The sequence below is a fragment of the Gigantopelta aegis genome, chromosome 13 (assembly GCF_016097555.1).
Source record: "Gigantopelta aegis isolate Gae_Host chromosome 13, Gae_host_genome, whole genome shotgun sequence".
In the NCBI taxonomy this organism is placed as follows: domain Eukaryota; kingdom Metazoa; phylum Mollusca; class Gastropoda; order Neomphalida; family Peltospiridae; genus Gigantopelta; species Gigantopelta aegis.
This window is the reverse complement of record NC_054711.1, coordinates 36857450-36875566: the sequence shown is the minus strand read 5'-3', so window position 1 is coordinate 36875566 and position 18117 is coordinate 36857450. Positions and strand designations below refer to the sequence as shown.

General features: G+C 37.8%; 1 protein-coding gene across 3 annotated transcripts in view; it reads right to left on the bottom strand.

Moving 5' to 3' along the window:
* The window catches only part of LOC121387039 (calcium/calmodulin-dependent 3',5'-cyclic nucleotide phosphodiesterase 1A-like), a 256785-nt gene that overhangs the window by 98628 nt on the left and 140040 nt on the right, over window positions 1–18117 (bottom strand). For all 3 annotated transcript variants that reach the window (XM_041518047.1, XM_041518048.1, XM_041518049.1), the window contains exon 2: window positions 6588–6662. In XM_041518047.1, coding sequence (XP_041373981.1) covers window positions 6588–6662 — 75 coding nt within the window. The remainder of the gene's footprint in view (window positions 1–6587; window positions 6663–18117) is intronic.

The window sequence follows — 18117 nt, the reverse complement described above, 5'->3', positions numbered from 1 at the left end:
TAGATTAAGTGATAGACTTGACAGCCATCGGTGGGACAGGATATGCTCAACTTTTGTGGTCACCCGATATCATCACTGTTTTGACAGTGGTTCATGAGTGCATGTCATCACAGCTGTATTTATTCCAATGAGCTCTGTCTTGTGCTAGTTTTGATTGAATAAACTGGTCTGGGAATGGCAGTCCTCTTTGTGACAGTCCTCTTTGTGACAGTCCTCTTTGCAGCATTCCTCTTTGTCGCTGTCAAAGGGGTGTAAAGGATCTCCTTAGGAGTGGCGGGGGTGGGACGTAGCCCAGTGGTAAAAAACTCGCTTGATGTGCGGTCGGTCTGGGATCGATGCCCATTGGTGGGCCTGTTGGGCTATTTCACGTTCCAACCAGTGCACCAAGACTGGTATATCTAATTCATCTCAAGCGAGCACTTTACCACTGAATTACATCCGCCCCTCAGTGTCCAGGCACAGACCTTTCGACTCGTGCATTATCAGGGTTACTTGAGACTGGCATTGATATAAGTACCACCACTGATTGCACAGCCAAGTAAACGAGTCGCATGTCACAGATACAATGCATTAAATTATCTTATTACTGCTGAAGTTAAAGTTTCATCTCTGTGCAGCCAGATTACAGTGGACATGGTGAACAACATAACAGAAATGACAAGCACATCATCAATTATACTGACCTCCATGGTGAAGGCATTAATCTGCCAAGTACATATATAACTGATTGCTGCTGTGTGCATAGCTCAGTATTATTAGATCCAACACACAGTGGTTATCAGATCCAACACAGTGGTTATCAGATCCAATACACAGTGATTATCAAATCCAACACAGTGGTTATCAGATCCAACACACAGTGGTTATCAGATCCAACACACAGTGATTATCAGATCCAACACACAGTGATTATCAGATCCAACACACACACAGTGATTATCAGATCCAACACACAGTGATTATCAGATCCAACACACAGTGATTATCAGATCCAACACAGTGATTATCAGATCCAACACACAGTGATTATCAGATCCAACACACACACAGTGATTATCAGATCCAACGCACAGTGATTATCAGATCCAACACACACACAGTGATTATCAGATCCAACACACAGTGATTATCAGATCCAACACACAGTGATTATCAGATCCAACACACAGTGGTTATCAGATCCAACACACACACAGTGTTTATCAGATCCAACACACAGTGTTTATCAGATCCAACACAGTGATTATCAGATCCAACACACAGTGTTTATCAGATCCAACACACACACAGTGATTATCAGATCCAACACACATTTGAGTGACTGAAGGGCACAAGTACGACTATGCCCATGCACCCCCATAAATTTAATCTCAAGAGTGCAAAATATTGTATCTCATCTTTCAGGTCCAACTTCCTTCAGTTGTAAGAAAAGTAATTTATTAATGAATTGTTTTGAAAACAATTTACTTTAACTTTAAGAAATGATATATGTAGGTTGTAAGTCAGTAGTACTCAACATACACTTCACCAGTGAGTTTGTGGATTTCAGTTTACCCCTGAGTATTTGGTGTAAAAAAAATTGACATGTTGGACAGATAAACAGTAAACACTACAGGTACCTCTTTTTTTTTAATTTTTTTTTTTTTTTTTTTTTTTTTTTTTTTTTTTTAAATTATTATTATTATTTTTTTATTATTATTATTATTATTATTTTATTATTATTATTCTTTATTATTATTTTTTTTTTTTTTTTTTTTTTTTTTTTTACATATTGTTCACAATAACATGTTTTTCATACCTAACTAATGTTATGTGTTTTTATAGCATATATATGTAATGGAAATAGGCAGTTTGTATTATTCGGCCATAAGCTGAGAGAAAAAACATAAGGCAAAATTAATGGCATTTAATTGGTTGCCATATTCTAGAAGCCCTATATACACTGTCACACAGAGTGACACACATACATTACATAGTCTGAATAAGCCTAGTACATGTTTAACATTTTGAAATGCGTTTAATGTACTTTCTATATAACGAGGTATCACATACCCCCGGGGATGCTGCATGTGGATTCCTCGTTTAGAAGTGCTGTGTCATTAATGATTGTTAGGAGTTTGGATAGGACATAGCACACACAGTGCCACATACTGTGTGCATTTTCTTGGGGTCTCATTAAAGGGACATTCTCGAGTTTGCTGCACTGTAAGATGTTTCCGAAAAATAAATTATTTCTACAATTACACTTACATATTAAATATATTTTCTCGTTTAGAATATCAGTGTCGGTATATTCAATGTGTTTCTATTCATCTTAATATTTGTAAGAAGCCCAAACTGCATTTTGTTTTCAAATAATTTCGTACATACAAAAAAATAGATTTTAGGAATTTAAATAAAATGAAATTTTACCTAGTACAAATAGTAGAACGATCAGAAACACGTTTAATATACAGCCACTATTATATTTTATATGTAATTACAAAAAATCTCTGTTAGTCGATAACATCTTAAAAACTGACCGGCCTCAGTGGTGTCGTGGTTAGGCCATCGGTCTACAGGCTAGTAGGTAATGGGTTTGGATCCCAGTCAAGGCATGGGATTTTTAATCCAGATACCGACTCCAAACCCTGAGTGAGTGCTCCGCAAGGCTCAATGGGTAGGTGTAAACCACTTGCACCGACCAGTGATCCATATCTGGTTCAACAAAGGCCATGGTTTGTGCTATCCTGCCTGTGGGAAGCGCAAATAAAAGATCCCTTGCTGCTAATCGGAAAGAGTAGCCCATGTAGTGGCGACAGCTGGTTTCCTCTCAAAATCTGTGTGGTCCTTAACCATATGTCTGACGCCATATAACCGTAAATAAAATGTGTTGAGTGCGTCGTTAAATAAAACATTTCCTTCTTTCTTTCTCTTTATACACTCAGTGTGATCTTGGCTCAGACCTCACCATAAAAAATAGATCCTTAACCATATGTCTGACGCCATATAACCATAAATAAAATGTGTTGAGTGCGTCGTTAAAGAAAACATTTCTTTCTTTCTTTCTTAAAAATTGCAGCAAACTCAGGCATGTCCCTTTAAGACAAAGCACATCAACCTAGCCTGAGCCTGTCTCTATAACCATCAAAGATTGGGCTTATTTTCTTAACACACCGTCAGTGTAGCAAAATATTATTGATTTTCAATCCGTGCGTTAGCCACTGGGTTGTACGGCGTTCACGTGACATCAAAATAACGGCGATGTTAATCCTCAAACCTGTCCCACAGAAAGAAAGGAAATCCATCAAGCGTATGCTCATTTGTCAACCATGCCTACTTGAACTAGCTAGGTGTGGCACTTAGTTCAGTCGCTTAATTAGCACGTAGTCACTTGTGCTGTCAGTGATCACAAAACTCATCCTTTTTGCCTGACCCCAGCCTTTTTGTCCCTATTTTAATCCAGTACAGAAAGCCGAGAGGTGTGTGTCACCTATTTAAATATAATTGCTGAAATGTTCTTTGAAAAAATGAAAAAATTGTATTCAATATTTATTTAAGTGAGCAAAATTAAAAAAGATTTTTTTTTTTTTAAAGCATTTTCCTTTTCACAAATAGAGTCAAATATGTTTCTTGTAATGTACATTTACTTTTTCATTGAAGATTGTTTTTCCTGGGTTATTTTTGTTTTTTTGTTTTTGTTTTTTTGGGGGTTGTGTGTGTGTGTGTGTGTGTGTCTGTGCGTGTGCGTGTGTGTGTCTGTGTGTGTGTGCGTGCGTGTGTGTGTGTCTGTGTGTGCGTGTGTGTCTCTGTGTGTGTGTGTGTGTGTGTGTGTGTGTGTGTGTGTGTGTGTGTGTGTGTGTGTACAGATGAGCTGTAAAGCTCAATGTACAATACTAGTATGCCATACTCAAACAAAGGTCATTTCCAAGCATTTCAGATCAAATCCAATCTACTTTGTTAAAATTACTATGAGACTACATGTATTTGGGCAGTCATTACCAAATTATAATTCCACATTTTCAACAGAACCTTAATTTCTCCAATTACATGTTCAGCATACTGGAAAGCAAGCTTGTAGCCTTTTATAGAAGCACTGATGATAAATCATTGGTAAATAACAATCATGTGACACATTCAAATGTCTCACAGGGCCAGTATGTACAGCCTCGTGGTAAAGTGCTTGCTTCATGTGCAGTTGATATGGGATCGATCTCCGTCGGTGAACCCATTGGGCTATTTTTCATTCTAGCCAGTACACCACGACTTGTATATCAAAGGCTGTGGTATGTGCTATCCTGTCTGTGTGATGGTGAATATAAAAGATCCCTTACTACCGTACTAATGGGAATTTTTTTTAGCAGGTTTCCTCTCTAAGACTATATGTCAAAATTTCAAAATGTTTGACATCCAATAGCTGATGATTAATAAATCAATGTGCTCTAGTGGTGCCGTTAAACAAAACAAACAAACAAACAAACGTTTTAGCAACCATGAATGAATTCAGTGACTAAAGAAACAATTTCTGACGTTACATTCAGGGTTAATCTAGTCTCTCTTTTTTTTCTTTTCTTTTTTCTTACTAATTTTTTTATTTCAATATTTTTTTAACATAAATTGAAACAAATATTTATAGATACAATGATAAACTACGTTTCATTTATCTAGGGCATATAGTTTGTGAGAATTCAAGCTAAATATGAAACTTAAATATTGAGCTAACTGCAAAAGATGTCATGCACTATACCACGACCTGGGCCCCGTTCCACGAACCGATCTTAGAGCTACGATCACCTAAAGTACATAAGGTAGCTATGCGCTTACGGTGATCTTAGGGCTAAGATCACTTCGTGCAACTGGGCCCTGGAAAATAACACTTATAATTCACTGTTTGACTTTGTTAAGGATAGATAAAAATGTCCTAACCTTCCTTTTAAATTTGTCACAGAAGGTTTTATCAATAAACTACTAACAATCTTCCAACCTTCCTTTTAAATTTGTCACAGAAGGTTTTATCAATAAACTACTAACAATCTTCTAACCTTCCTTTTAAATTTGTAACAGAAGGTTTTATCAATAAACTACTAACAATCTTCCAGATTAGTTTCTTTCTTATTAAGTTCTGTTGACAAAGAACTTGAGTTTTCATATTTCTGGACACAAAATTGGCAAGGTATGAACTGTGTCAATGCAATGATTGGAGCGTTAGTCCTTGAACACAAATAAGCATCTTACAGAAGTGAAGAGTTCCACTTCCTGTGTGTTGTGAACAAGTCTTTGAGACTGGCACCACTGACAAAGACTTCCCTAATTATGCTAAGAATCTGATTAGGTCTTGTGGACCAAACCTGTACCAATTAATTGATGACAATCCAATGCTTGTAGGCTAGCTGAGGCCAAACATGCACAAGCCTGCACAAAGAGTGGATCATTGTAAACAAATAACACTTGAATAGCTGCTGTTCTCACCAGTTGGTAATACGGTCAAGTGTTTAGATTAGGGCTGGTAGGTGCTGGGTTCAAATCTTGGTAGCTGCTAATTCAAGCCTGAGTGGTTGCACAGTTCAGTACACCGGTGTAAGGCCATAATATGGATTTCTTGAATGAGTAATTAATTTATTTGACAGATCTGAAATACCTGCAGGCACAGGGGTGGTGGTATAGACTGTTGTGACCACAGTTTATACGAGGGGTGGTGGTATAGACTGTTGTGACCACAGTTTATAGGAGGGGGTGGTGGTATAGACTGTTGTGACCACAGTTTATAGGAGGGGGTGGTAGTACACTGTTGTGACCACAGTTTATAGGAGGGGGTGGTGGTATAGACTGTTGTGACCACAATTTATAGGAGGGGGTGGTGGTATAGACTGTTGTGACCACAGTTTATACTAGGGGGTGGTGGTATAGACTGTTGTGACCACAGTTTATAGGAGGGGGTGGTGGTATAGACTGTTGTGACCACAGTTTATAGGAGGGGGTGGTGGTATAGACTGTTGTGACCACAGTTTATAGGAGGGGGTGGTGGTATAGACTGTTGTGATCACAGTTTATAGGAGGGGGTGGTGGTACAGACTGTTGTGATCACAGTTTATAGGAGGGGGTGGTGGTACAGACTGTTGTGATCACAGTTTATAGGAGGGGGTGGTGGTACAGACTGTTGTGATCACAGTTTATAGGAGGGGGTGGTGGTACAGACTGTTGTGACCACAGTTTATAGGAGGGGGTGGTGGTACAGACTGTTGTGACCACAGTTTATAGGAGGGGGTGGTGGTACAGACTGTTGTGACCACAGTTTATAGGAGGGGGTGGTGGTATAGCCTGTTGTGACCACAGTTTATAGGAGGGGGTGGTGGTATAGCCTGTTGTGACCACAGTTTATAGGAGGGGGTGGTGGTATAGACTGTTGTGACCACAGTTTATAGGAGGGTGAGTGCAGGCATGCTCTCCTAGAAAATATATTGTGAAGAAAAGACAATTTTCTTGAGCGTGAATGTGTTTTTAATCCTGTAACCCTCCCCCTGTACATGTGTTTGGCCTGGAAACTAGTTTAGACTGGCATCTTGACAGCAGAAGAAAAAAAAGATTATACAAATAATGTTAGTACTTACGAGATAGCTGGCCATTTCTTGATGTAGATGATGCAACATTGCTGTCATCTTTGGCCTTTTCTGGTGGGTTGGCAACTGGAAGTGAACACAGACAACAATTAATGTTTGAAAATCATGGATGTCATAGGCAAAATACAATCTAAAAATGAAACATTTTTCTTTTCTTCTTATAATACATTGTTGGCCACTTCAACTAGGTATTCCAAATAACTGTATTTATGAATCACAACTGTTGGATGTGACCTAGATTGATCATATCAAGTACTTGTATAAAGAGAGGATATTTTTTATTACTGAAAATATCAACTGAGTCTATGTTAATCGGTATTTGTCTAGGCTTTGCCTCCACAAATACCGATTAACTAGATGAGGTTGATATGTTATATATTAAAACACATGAGTAGCGAATTCTATTTATCCTAAAACACTTCTAAAATAACATTTTAATTCAATTTTTAGTAAATCACAGTACTAAAGTCGCCGCCATCGGTAATATAACGTCATCACGATTAGCCACAAATTAGTTTGAAGTCACAACTAAATGTTTGAAAACATTATGTTATACAGGTATACAGGTCTTGTTGGCTTGTAAACAAATGATCCATTCACATCAACACGCAATCTAATTAAAATTAGCTCCACTATTACATGTGGATGGGTGGGTGGGTGGGTGGATGGATGGATGCATGGATGGATGGATGGATGGATGGATGGATGGATGGATGGATGGATGGATGGATGGATGGATGGATGGATGGATGGAAGGATGGATGAATGGATGGATGAATGGATGGATGGATGGATGGATGGATGGACGGACGGATGGATGGACAGATGGATGGACGGATGGATGGACAGATGGACAAACTGATAGATGGACAGATGGATGGATGGATGGATGGATGATGGACCAATCAAACCTCACTATCTACTACATGTGCTATAAAACTAATATGTGAAAGGTATAATAAGAAGGTTGTTATACAATGTTTGTACAATACTTTCATTGTACTTATTCACATTATGATGACAGTCTGTATTGGATTTAAGGCCTATGGACTTTGTCAGCACTTCCAATCAAACCAATAGCTCACCGCATGCAGAGACCCCATAATACTATACGTATTAGCACAGGCATAAATGTGTTTCATAATCAGGTACTTTATACCCAAATGCAGCAATATTTCAATCATTTCTTTTTAATTATTTATGCATTAATAACATGTTGTATTGATTGGTCTCATAAGGACATTGTGGTAGCTACATGGTTACCTGTGCATCACCTGTATCAATCGTTATGCTGCCCACCTGATGGTAGACGTTAATGCAATGCTTGTTTAATGACATTCTAACATTAGGTCGGTTTGGGATCAATCCCTGTCAGTGGGCCCATTGGGCTATTTCTCGCTCCAACCAGTGCACCACGACTTGTACATCAAAGGCTGTGGTATGTGTTATCCTGTCTATGGGATGGTGCATATAAAAGATCCCTTGCTGCTAATCGAAAAGAGTAGCCCATGAAGTGGCGACAGCGGGTTTCCTCTCTCAATATCTTTGTGGTCCTTAACCATATGTCAGACACCATATAACCATAAATAAAATGTGTTGAGTGCATCGTTAAATAAAACCTTCCCTTCCTTCCTTCTAACATTAACCCTTTGCTGCCGTGGACCAGGCACTTGTATCAGAATGAATGAGATGATATAGGAACCACTAGGAGTGAAAGGGTTAATTAACAGGTATTAGGTGTCAAGCACACCACTTGTGACATGCGTGTTATAGAGATGTTCTAGTGATGTGCTATATGACTGCTATCAAATGACATCGGCCTTGGTGGCATCGTGGTTAAGCCATCGGACTACAGGCTGGTAGGTACAGGGTTCACAGCCCGATACCGGCTCCACCCCAGAGCGAGTTCTAAAGGGTTCAGTGGGTAGATGTACGGCCACTACACCCTCTTCTCTCTCACTAACCACTAAGTAACTAACAACTAACCCACTGTCCTGCACAAACAGCCCAGATAGCTGAGATGTGTGCCCAGGACAGCGTGCTTGAACGTTAATTGGATATAAGCATGAAAATAAGTTGAAATAAATATCAAAGACCAGTTGTGCCTTCAAGTAATAAACACATGTCATTTAAAGACATGTTGTGCCTTCAAGTAATAAACACATGTCATTCAAAGACAAGTTGTGCCTTCAAGTAATAAACACATGTCATTTAAAGACATGCCGTGTCTTCAAGTAATAAACACATGTCATTTAAAGACATGTTGTGCTTTCAAGTAATAAACACATGTCATTTAAAGACATGTCTGCTTTCAAGTAATAAACACATGTCATTTAAAGACATGTCGTGTCTTCAAGTAATAAACACATGTCATTTAAAGACATGCAGTGCCTTCAAGTAATAAACACATGTCATTTAAAGACATGTTGTGCCTTCAAGTATTCACATTTGTAATCTCGTTTTGATCATCCTGATATTTGTACTAGCTCAACTTTCACTTTGGTTCTTATTGTAAATTGCTTTTTTCATATGTACAAAATTATTGTAAAGTAAAATGGGATGACAAAACCACATTGTAATCTAAAGAAGAAAGTATATTTAAAATGTAACTTCAGTTGTTAGAAGATGACAAAAACCACATTGTAATCTAAAGAAGAAAGTATATTTAAAATGTAACTTCAGTTGTTAGAAGATGACAAAAACCACATAGTAATCTAAAGAAGAAAGTATATTTAAAATGTAACTTCAGTTGTTAGAAGATGACAAAAATCACATTGTAATCTAAAGAAGAAAGTATATTTAAAATGTAACTTCAGTTATTAGAAGTTGACAAAAACCACATTGTAATCTAAAGAAGAAAGTATATTTAAAATGTAACTTCAGTTGTTAGAAGATGACAAAACCACATTGTAATCTAAAGAAGAAAGTATATTTAAAATGTAACTTCAGTTGTTAGAAGATGACAAAAACCACATAGTAATCTAAAGAAGAAAGTATATTTAAAATATAACTTCAGTTGTTAGAAGATGACAAAAACCACATTGTAATCTAAAGAAGAAAGTATATTTAAAATGTAACTTCAGTTGTTAGAAGATGACAAAAACCACATTGTAATCTAAAGAAGAAAGTATATTTAAAATGTAACTTCAGTTGTTAGACTATTACCAGAAACATGTTACAGTGGGAACAAACTGGGAACTGTGTCTTTAATGGCAATGCTATAAAATGGTATCACATGCAGAAACACGGCAACCTCTCAGGGGTATTTGTCTTGTGAATCTATTACCTGTTGCTCGGGACAAACTATTAATTGTAGCACCAAACCAAATCGCTATTACAAGCCTGGAGGTAGAATAAATGTGTGGCTTTCACAGATATGGAAATAATTAAAAAGAATTCACAGTTTGCTGTCATTATTAAGAAGTTAATTACCAACTAGTTAAGCCTTTTTAATGACTACAATTATATATTAAATACCTGTACATTTACTTGCTTAGAAACTGTACTATATTGTCTGTCCCATCCTCCTATAAAAATATTTTTTGTAATAAGTTTGTTTAGTTTGACGTATGAAGAAAAGTAAAAGTGTTTTGGAAAAAAAACAAAAAAACAATGTTTTGGTGCTATTTAAAAAATATTCAGTTTAGAAATAAATAAAACTAATACATGCCATAGTAAGAAAACGATGCTTACAGCATTATGGCCACCATTTTGGTTTTATGGACTGGTATAGTCTTGACACGAGATAACTCTATTTGATTAATTTCACTACAGAAGGAGCAACAAGAAAATAATCAGAGTAATCTCATTAAAGCAAGACTATACCAGTACGATAAATATGAACTGCATTGTGCTGTTCCTTGTAGGTAATAAAGAAAGAAATGTTTTATTTAACGATGCACTCAACACATTGTATTTACAGTTATATGGTGTTAGACATATGGTTAAGATCAACACAGATATTGAGGGAGGAAACATGCTGTCGCCACTTCATGGGCTACTCTTTTCAATCAGCAACAAGGGATCTTTTACATGCACTATCCCATAGACAGGATAGCACATACCACAGCATTTGATATACCAGTCGTAGTGCACTGACTGGAACGAGAAATAGCCCAGTGGGCCCACTGACGGGGATCGATCCCAGACTGATTGCACATCAAGCGAGTGCTTCACCACTGGGCTACGTCCCGCCCCCTTGTAGGTAATACAAATATTTGTTTCCTTTCTTTCTTGGTGCATACGTACTGGTATGTGCTGTCCTGTATGTAGGAAAGTGCATGTAAGAGATTTCCCGCTGCTAATCAGTGTATGTAATAATTTGAAAATTACATGTTAATTATAATTACCAAACGCTTGACATCCAATATCTGATGATTAATTAATCAATGTGCTCTAGACTCTAGTGGTGTTGTTAAACAAAACAAACTTTCTCTATATTGCTGCATATATATTTGACTGCTCATTATTTTGGTTTTTAGCATATTGACAATTTCCAACATTGCTGTCTCCCAGACACAAGTGTGACTGTGACATTTCCCTTTGCCTTGCAGTCATTAAAGGAAATAATTAAAAAAAAATATTCACACATCAAAGATTCTTCGCAGTTCTTTTAACGATATCTCTCACAAATTCACTTCCATATTGAACGGCAATAAAAGAATTGCATCTCCTTTCCAATTAAATTATATCCCAACCCTCCCCCATGTGTCAAGTACTGTACCACTGAGCTATATCCCCTCCCCTCCCCTCCCCTCCCCTCCCCTCCCCCATATGTCAAGTGCTGTATCACTGAGCTATATCCCCTCTCCTCCCCTCCCCTCCCCTCCCCCATATGTCAAGTGCTGTATCACTGAGCTATATCCCCTCTCCTCTCCTCCCCTCCCCTCCCCTCCCCATATGTCAAGTACTGTACCACTGAGCTATATCCCGTCCCCTCCTCTCCCCTCCCTCATATGTCAAGTACTGTACCACTGAGCTATATCCCCTCCCCTCCCCTCCCTTCCCCTCCCCCATATGTCAAGTACTGTACCACTGAGTTACATCCCCTCCCCTCCATCATCTATTAAGAATGGATTAATGGCATGACACACTACACCCTTTGCAAGGGTTATACCACTAAGCTATATATTACTCTGCTCTTTAATAAGGAGTCCCTATTGAACATGTCGTTTCAAGAGTTCTGAATGTCGACCATGGTGGTGGGTATATAGGTTGCACTATACCAATTAATTTCCGGCTGGGTCGAAGTTCGAGGTGTACCGAACTTTTGATAGAGAAGTTAACACCACAAGTCCTGTGATTGGTTATAAATGTGAGTGTGTTGGTTGTAAAAAAAATTAGTTTCATCTGGGCTAAAAATGTATGCAATTTTATCTGATGTAGTACCACCGTGTCAAGTAGCCTTGTGCTTGGAACATGTATGGGGTACCTGTAAAAAAAAGTACTAAAATTTTGTGCGAAACTAGGGGTGTTGCAGAAACATCTGGTTATACCGAAAATGAGCCATGAAAGGTACCATTTTCTGCAGTTAATACTTTGAGGTAGGGGTTGTAGTACTGATATTTATGGGTCACAGTTTGGTTGATATATTGCATATAGTGTTTTTAAACACAAACGTTAACATGGTCGCCTATGGGATTTGAATTGGTATAGTCCAACCTATAGCAGATGGTGAAGAGTGACCATTAATTTGATTCCCGCAGGCACACAGGCTTCTTAATAAGATTACAGCCAGGATGTTGCTCAGTCGGAGAACGTCCACCTGATGCATGGGAGGTCACAGGATCAATACCATCCAGCGAACCATTCTCCCGTGGGTAATTTCCATTGCTAAAAGCAGTCCTCGTTTCAAAGGTGCATTCTTGAAATCCTGTCACACATTCTATTCCGATTTGTGTGGGAATGGAAAGGACTGCCTGTTTAATTAATCACCGGCTGCTGGACGTTAAAGACTGGATAATTCTCAAACAGTCTTCAGAAGAAACGTATCACATATTTCTATTAACAGCAAAGGATCTTTTCTATATATGCACTTTTCTACATACAGGTCAAAACATACTGTACCACAGCTGTTGATATACTGCCGGTTGAACGCTCACTTGAGGCGCTTACATTACAGGATTGAACAACCTTGGTGGACCTATTCAACTGATTGGATTTTTCATGTGGAAAGAAAGAAAGAAATGCTTTATTTAACGACGCACTCAACACATTTTATTTACGGTTATATGGCGTCAGACACATGGTTAAGGACCACACAGATTTTGAGAGGAAACCCACTGTCGCCACTACATGGGCTACTCTTTCCGATTAGCAGCAAGGGACTTCTATTTGCACTTCCCACAGGCAGGATAGCACAAACCATGGCCTTTGTTGAACCAGTTATAGATCACTGGTCGGTGCAAGTGGTTTACACCTACCCATTGAGCCTTGCGGAGCACTCACTCAGGGTTTGGAGTCGGTATCTGGATTAAAAATCCCATGCCTCGACTGAGATCTGAACCCAGTACCTACCAGTCTGTAGACCAATGGCCTAACCACGACGCCACCGAGGCTGGGTTTTTCATGTGACAACCAGTGCACCACAACTAGTCAAAGGTCATGGAATATGCTTTCCTGTCTGTGGGAAAGTGCACATCAGAGATGCCTTGCTGCTAATGAAAAAATGTAGCAGGTTTCCTCTGATGACTATATGTCAGAATTGCCAAATGTTTGATATCCAATAGCTGATGATTAATTAATCAATGTGCTCTAGTGGTGTCGTTAAACAAAACTAACTTTAACTTTAACTTTGATATATACCCGTTGTGGGTCACTGGCTATGACTCAAGCACCTCAGGTGTGCTCTCTACTGACTGACCGATTGTTATATTTTGGCTAATGCTCCTGGCCTATGAGCAAGATCCAACCATATATTTATAATATATAGAATTACTTGTAAAAACATTCTTAGCAGATCTTAAAGGCACAGTCCTTAGTTTTAACCCATAAAAAATGGACACTAAGTTTAGTTAATTTACAAACCTGTAACTCAATTGGATAACATAACAATAGAGTGAAAGAAGAGTCTGTGACGTTGAAACCAGGAAATATCCTTAAAAATAGATTAGAACTCGAATCAATAAACCGCTACTTCTCAGATACACATGCGGTTTTAAAAATATGAAAAATGCAATTTTTGGTATTACAAACACCAAGATGACCAGAAATACTTCGATTGTATGGAAATGGATAATCTAGAGAATAAAATATAAGTTTCTGTGATCATATACAGCTCTATAATAGTGAAATATATGTGTAGTCTTTAAAAACTAGGGTCTGTCCCTTTAACTCATATACTGATTGAAAGAAATAAAGGATCACACAGATAGCAACAAGAAATAATGACTGCATCAAAAATCAATTCATATTGTCAGAAGTTGACTGGGAACATATAGGCAGCACATTCAACACTACAGACATTAATTAAATCCCACATTACAACTTGGTATGAAATACAGACATTACTACGCTAGTAGTGAATTAAATTTGGTCTACAAATTGATGTGTTCCTTTATTTCTTTCCATCAGTATATTATATAGCTCATACAGTGACAAATGAGTTCTCAGACATGCAGTGCCCAAGGATAACAAAAATGGAGCTCTCAGCCCCCCCCCCCCCCCCCCCCCCTTGCTGGTGTTCCCTATGGCTATTCAAGAACTGAATGCTAGTTTGATTGACTCTGATATATTGGACTGCATAACATGGCGAAAAATATTATTCCTGAGTGAATTCACAGAATAAATATTTGAGAAAAAAAATCTTGTGACACGCAAGGACTTAAATATGTGTTTTAAAAATGAAGGAAATGTTTTATTTAACGACACACTCAACACATTTTATTTACGGTTATATGGCATCGGACATATGGGTAAGGGCCACACAGATCGATATAAAGGAAACTCGCTGTCACCATTTCATGGGCTACTCTTTTCGATTAGCATCAAGGGATTTTTGATATGCACCATCCCATAGACAGGATAGCACATACCACAGCATTTGATGTACCAGTTGTGGTGTGTTGGTTGGAATGAGAAATAACCCAATGGGTCCACCGATGGGGATCGATCTCAAACCAACTGCACATCAAGCGAGCACGTTACCACTGGGCTAAGTCCACCGCCGTACGGTACTTGATATAAATGTCAGCATTCAATAATAATAATGTCCTGGGCATAGCGGTTAAGTTAAAGTTGGCTTTGTTTAACGACACCATACCATAGACAGGATAGCACATACCATGGCCTTTGATGTACCAGAGTCGTGGTGCACTGGCTGGAGCGAAGTGTTTTAGGACAGTGTCTGAGCACCAGTCAAGATGACCAATTTAGAATATCAAGTGGAAGAAGACAGGCCGTTTCCAATTTCCCTTATACTTCATTCCTACCACAAGAACAGCAATAACGGACTCACTCAGCGGTGCCAAGGGTCATCAAATAGTCCAATATTCCTTGATTTTTCTCGTCTTCAAACATGTTCAAGACCAATTGGATCTAAATCTTGCCTAAATATTCATTGTGGCACAAAGAGAAATCTTTAAAACAAACATCAAAACGCCATTCCGCGTCACTCCGGCACTAACAATCAATGACTGGCCAATAAAAATGTAATCACCTCTTGGTAACATAAAACGCTGAAAATGCGCTGTTTAAATAATTGCAGATGAAGTCACAGATAGCGAGGCCTTCTTTGGGAAAGAAATTTATCTTTGCTTTATGACATTATATAGAACCTTGTCAATCAGCTGCTATTGTATGTCAAACATATTTAAACCGTCGCAGTTAAAGGGACATTCCTGAGTCTGCTGCATTGTAAGATGTTTCCGACTAATAAAATATTGCTACGATTAAACTTACATATTACATATGTTTTTTTATTTAGAATATTAATGTTGCATATTCAATGTGTTTCTGGTCATCTTACTATTTGAAAGAAGCCCAAACTGGATTTTGTCTTCAAATAATTTTGTACCTACAAACAAATATATTTTAGGAAATAAAATGAAATTTAACCTAGTACAAATATTAGAACAATCAAAAACACGTTTAATATACAGCCACTAATATTTTATGCAGAAAAATATGTTTGATATGTAATTACAATCTTTAAAAAGTCTATGTTAGTCGGTAACATCTTAAAAATTGCAGCAAACTCAGGAATGTCCCTTTAATTGGTATATTGAATAGCAGAGGAAACTTACTGTGTATGAGGGTTCTGTGAAAAACAATGTTTTTTTAATTACACCATAGCACATTATGTTCAGTCAGTGGCAAGTGAGAAAAACGAATCAATGTTTAACATCAACCCAGCTTGAAAAATACATCACCTATTGCATGGTAAGAACATAAATAAAATTATTGATCGGCACCAATATCAATTTTTTTAAAGTTAAATTAGAACAGTACTAAAAGCTGAGTAAAAATGTGAATATCACGTTATTAAATTTATTACCTCTACAGGCACTCATAATGGGGAAAATAAAAATCACTGAGAAATTATCATGCATTGGTTTAATGTACACTACTACTGGACGATTTGATGCCAACAAACCAATTACCTTGTCGGTACTAAATATGACATCATCACGATTTGGCTAAGCACATACATTGAATGACGTCATGTAGTTTAAAGCGTTTACGTCTTTCTGGTTTCAGTGTTAAACTTGTAATAAAATGGTAGTTTAATGCAATTCATTATAGATTTTTTTTTTTACAGAATATATAGAACTTTGGGTTTTAAAAATTATCTGTGAACCGTGAATAAAATACAAAGTTAATACCCAAAACAGTAATGTTTCTATATGCATGGACGTGTAGCCGATGTAGGCTATATTGAAAATAAAACCCAAATAGCTGGGGTAATAAATAGAATAACAAACTCGGTATGAGTTATTATCAATTTTATGTCCCTCGTAAAATAATTTTCACTTGTTATTTGTGAAACAAGTGAACATTATTTTACTCGGGACATAAATTTGATAATAACTGGTAACTCATTTATTATCCTCTATATATTAAAAGGTTACCTCTACCCAATATATATATATTCTTTTATTTGTCTAATTAAGATTATAGGACGCCAACAAAATGTGGCAAGCCTTCAGTGTACTCCGACAGTGCTCGCACTGAGATGGAGGATCCTTCTTGAGAATAAATAAATGAGTTACATAAATACAGCCGATGTGAGCACGACACAAGGCAATTTCATCCTTCCTGCACTGTCTATAAGAGGACTGCCACTTAGTGACTCCCAAGGGTGGCTTCACAGAACGAAGCTGGCCAATCGTACTGTTCCAGTCGTCCTGAAAGATGTATTGGTTGATGTAATGTTTGAAATCATTATCTGGGGCATCCACTCTGGCTATTGGAAAAAGCAATATCTGATTAACAGCATGCTTCCTTTATTTTTGAGAAAAGAGGGAAGGAATGTTTGTTTAATGACACCCCAGCACATTGTTGAATCTATGATTACATTTAGGTGTCAAACAGGATGACTGAGATACGAGAGGGGGGAAAAAGAGCAGTGTTTAAGTTTGCAGTTTAGAAGAAATGGCAGGTGTGTGACATGGGTGGCCATAAGAGACAAGCCAGCACATATTACAGTTAGCAAGACAAGGAATGGCATGTGGAGATGGGTCACAAAAGAAGTTGAAAGAAGAAATGGCAGGTGTGTGAGGAAGGAAGGAAATGTTTTATTTCACGGTGCACTCAACACATTTTATTTACAGTTATATGGTGTCAGACATATGGTTAAGGACCACACTGATATTAAGAGAGGAAACCCACTGTCGCCACGTCATGGGCTACTCTTTTCGATTAGCAGCAAGGGATCTTTTATATGCACCATCCCACAGACAGGGTAGTACATACCACAGCCTTTGATATGCCAGTCGTGGTGCACTGGCTGGGACGAGAAACAGCCCAATGGGCCCACCGACGAGGATCGATCCCAGTCTGACCACACATCAAGCGAGTGCTTTACCACTGGGCTACATCCCGCCCCCACATATATAATGAGGGTTATATTTATGGATTTCACTAATTGTTGCTAATTAGTAAATGTAGCGGGTTTCCTCTCTAATGACTGTCAAAATTATCAAATGTTTGACATCCAATAACTGGTGATTAATTAATCAATGTGCTCTAGTGGTGTTGTCAAACAAAACTAACTTTAACTCTTGGTATATTATGTATTCTCTTTTACAAACAGGACAGCACATACCACAGCCTTTTAAGTTTTAATTGACTGATTCTACAGCTGAGCTATATCTGAGCCCCAGTGAAAGATGTATTTGTTAAAGCAGCAGTCTCATTGTTATAGGATATTAAACAAGCTTCCATTACGTATCATGTTTATGTCCTGAATGAAATAATTTTCAATTGTCACAAGCTGTAGCGAAAATTATTTCATGAGGGACGTAAACATGATATGAAATGGTAGTGAGTTTAATATCCTATTTATTACCCATAATCGATCTTA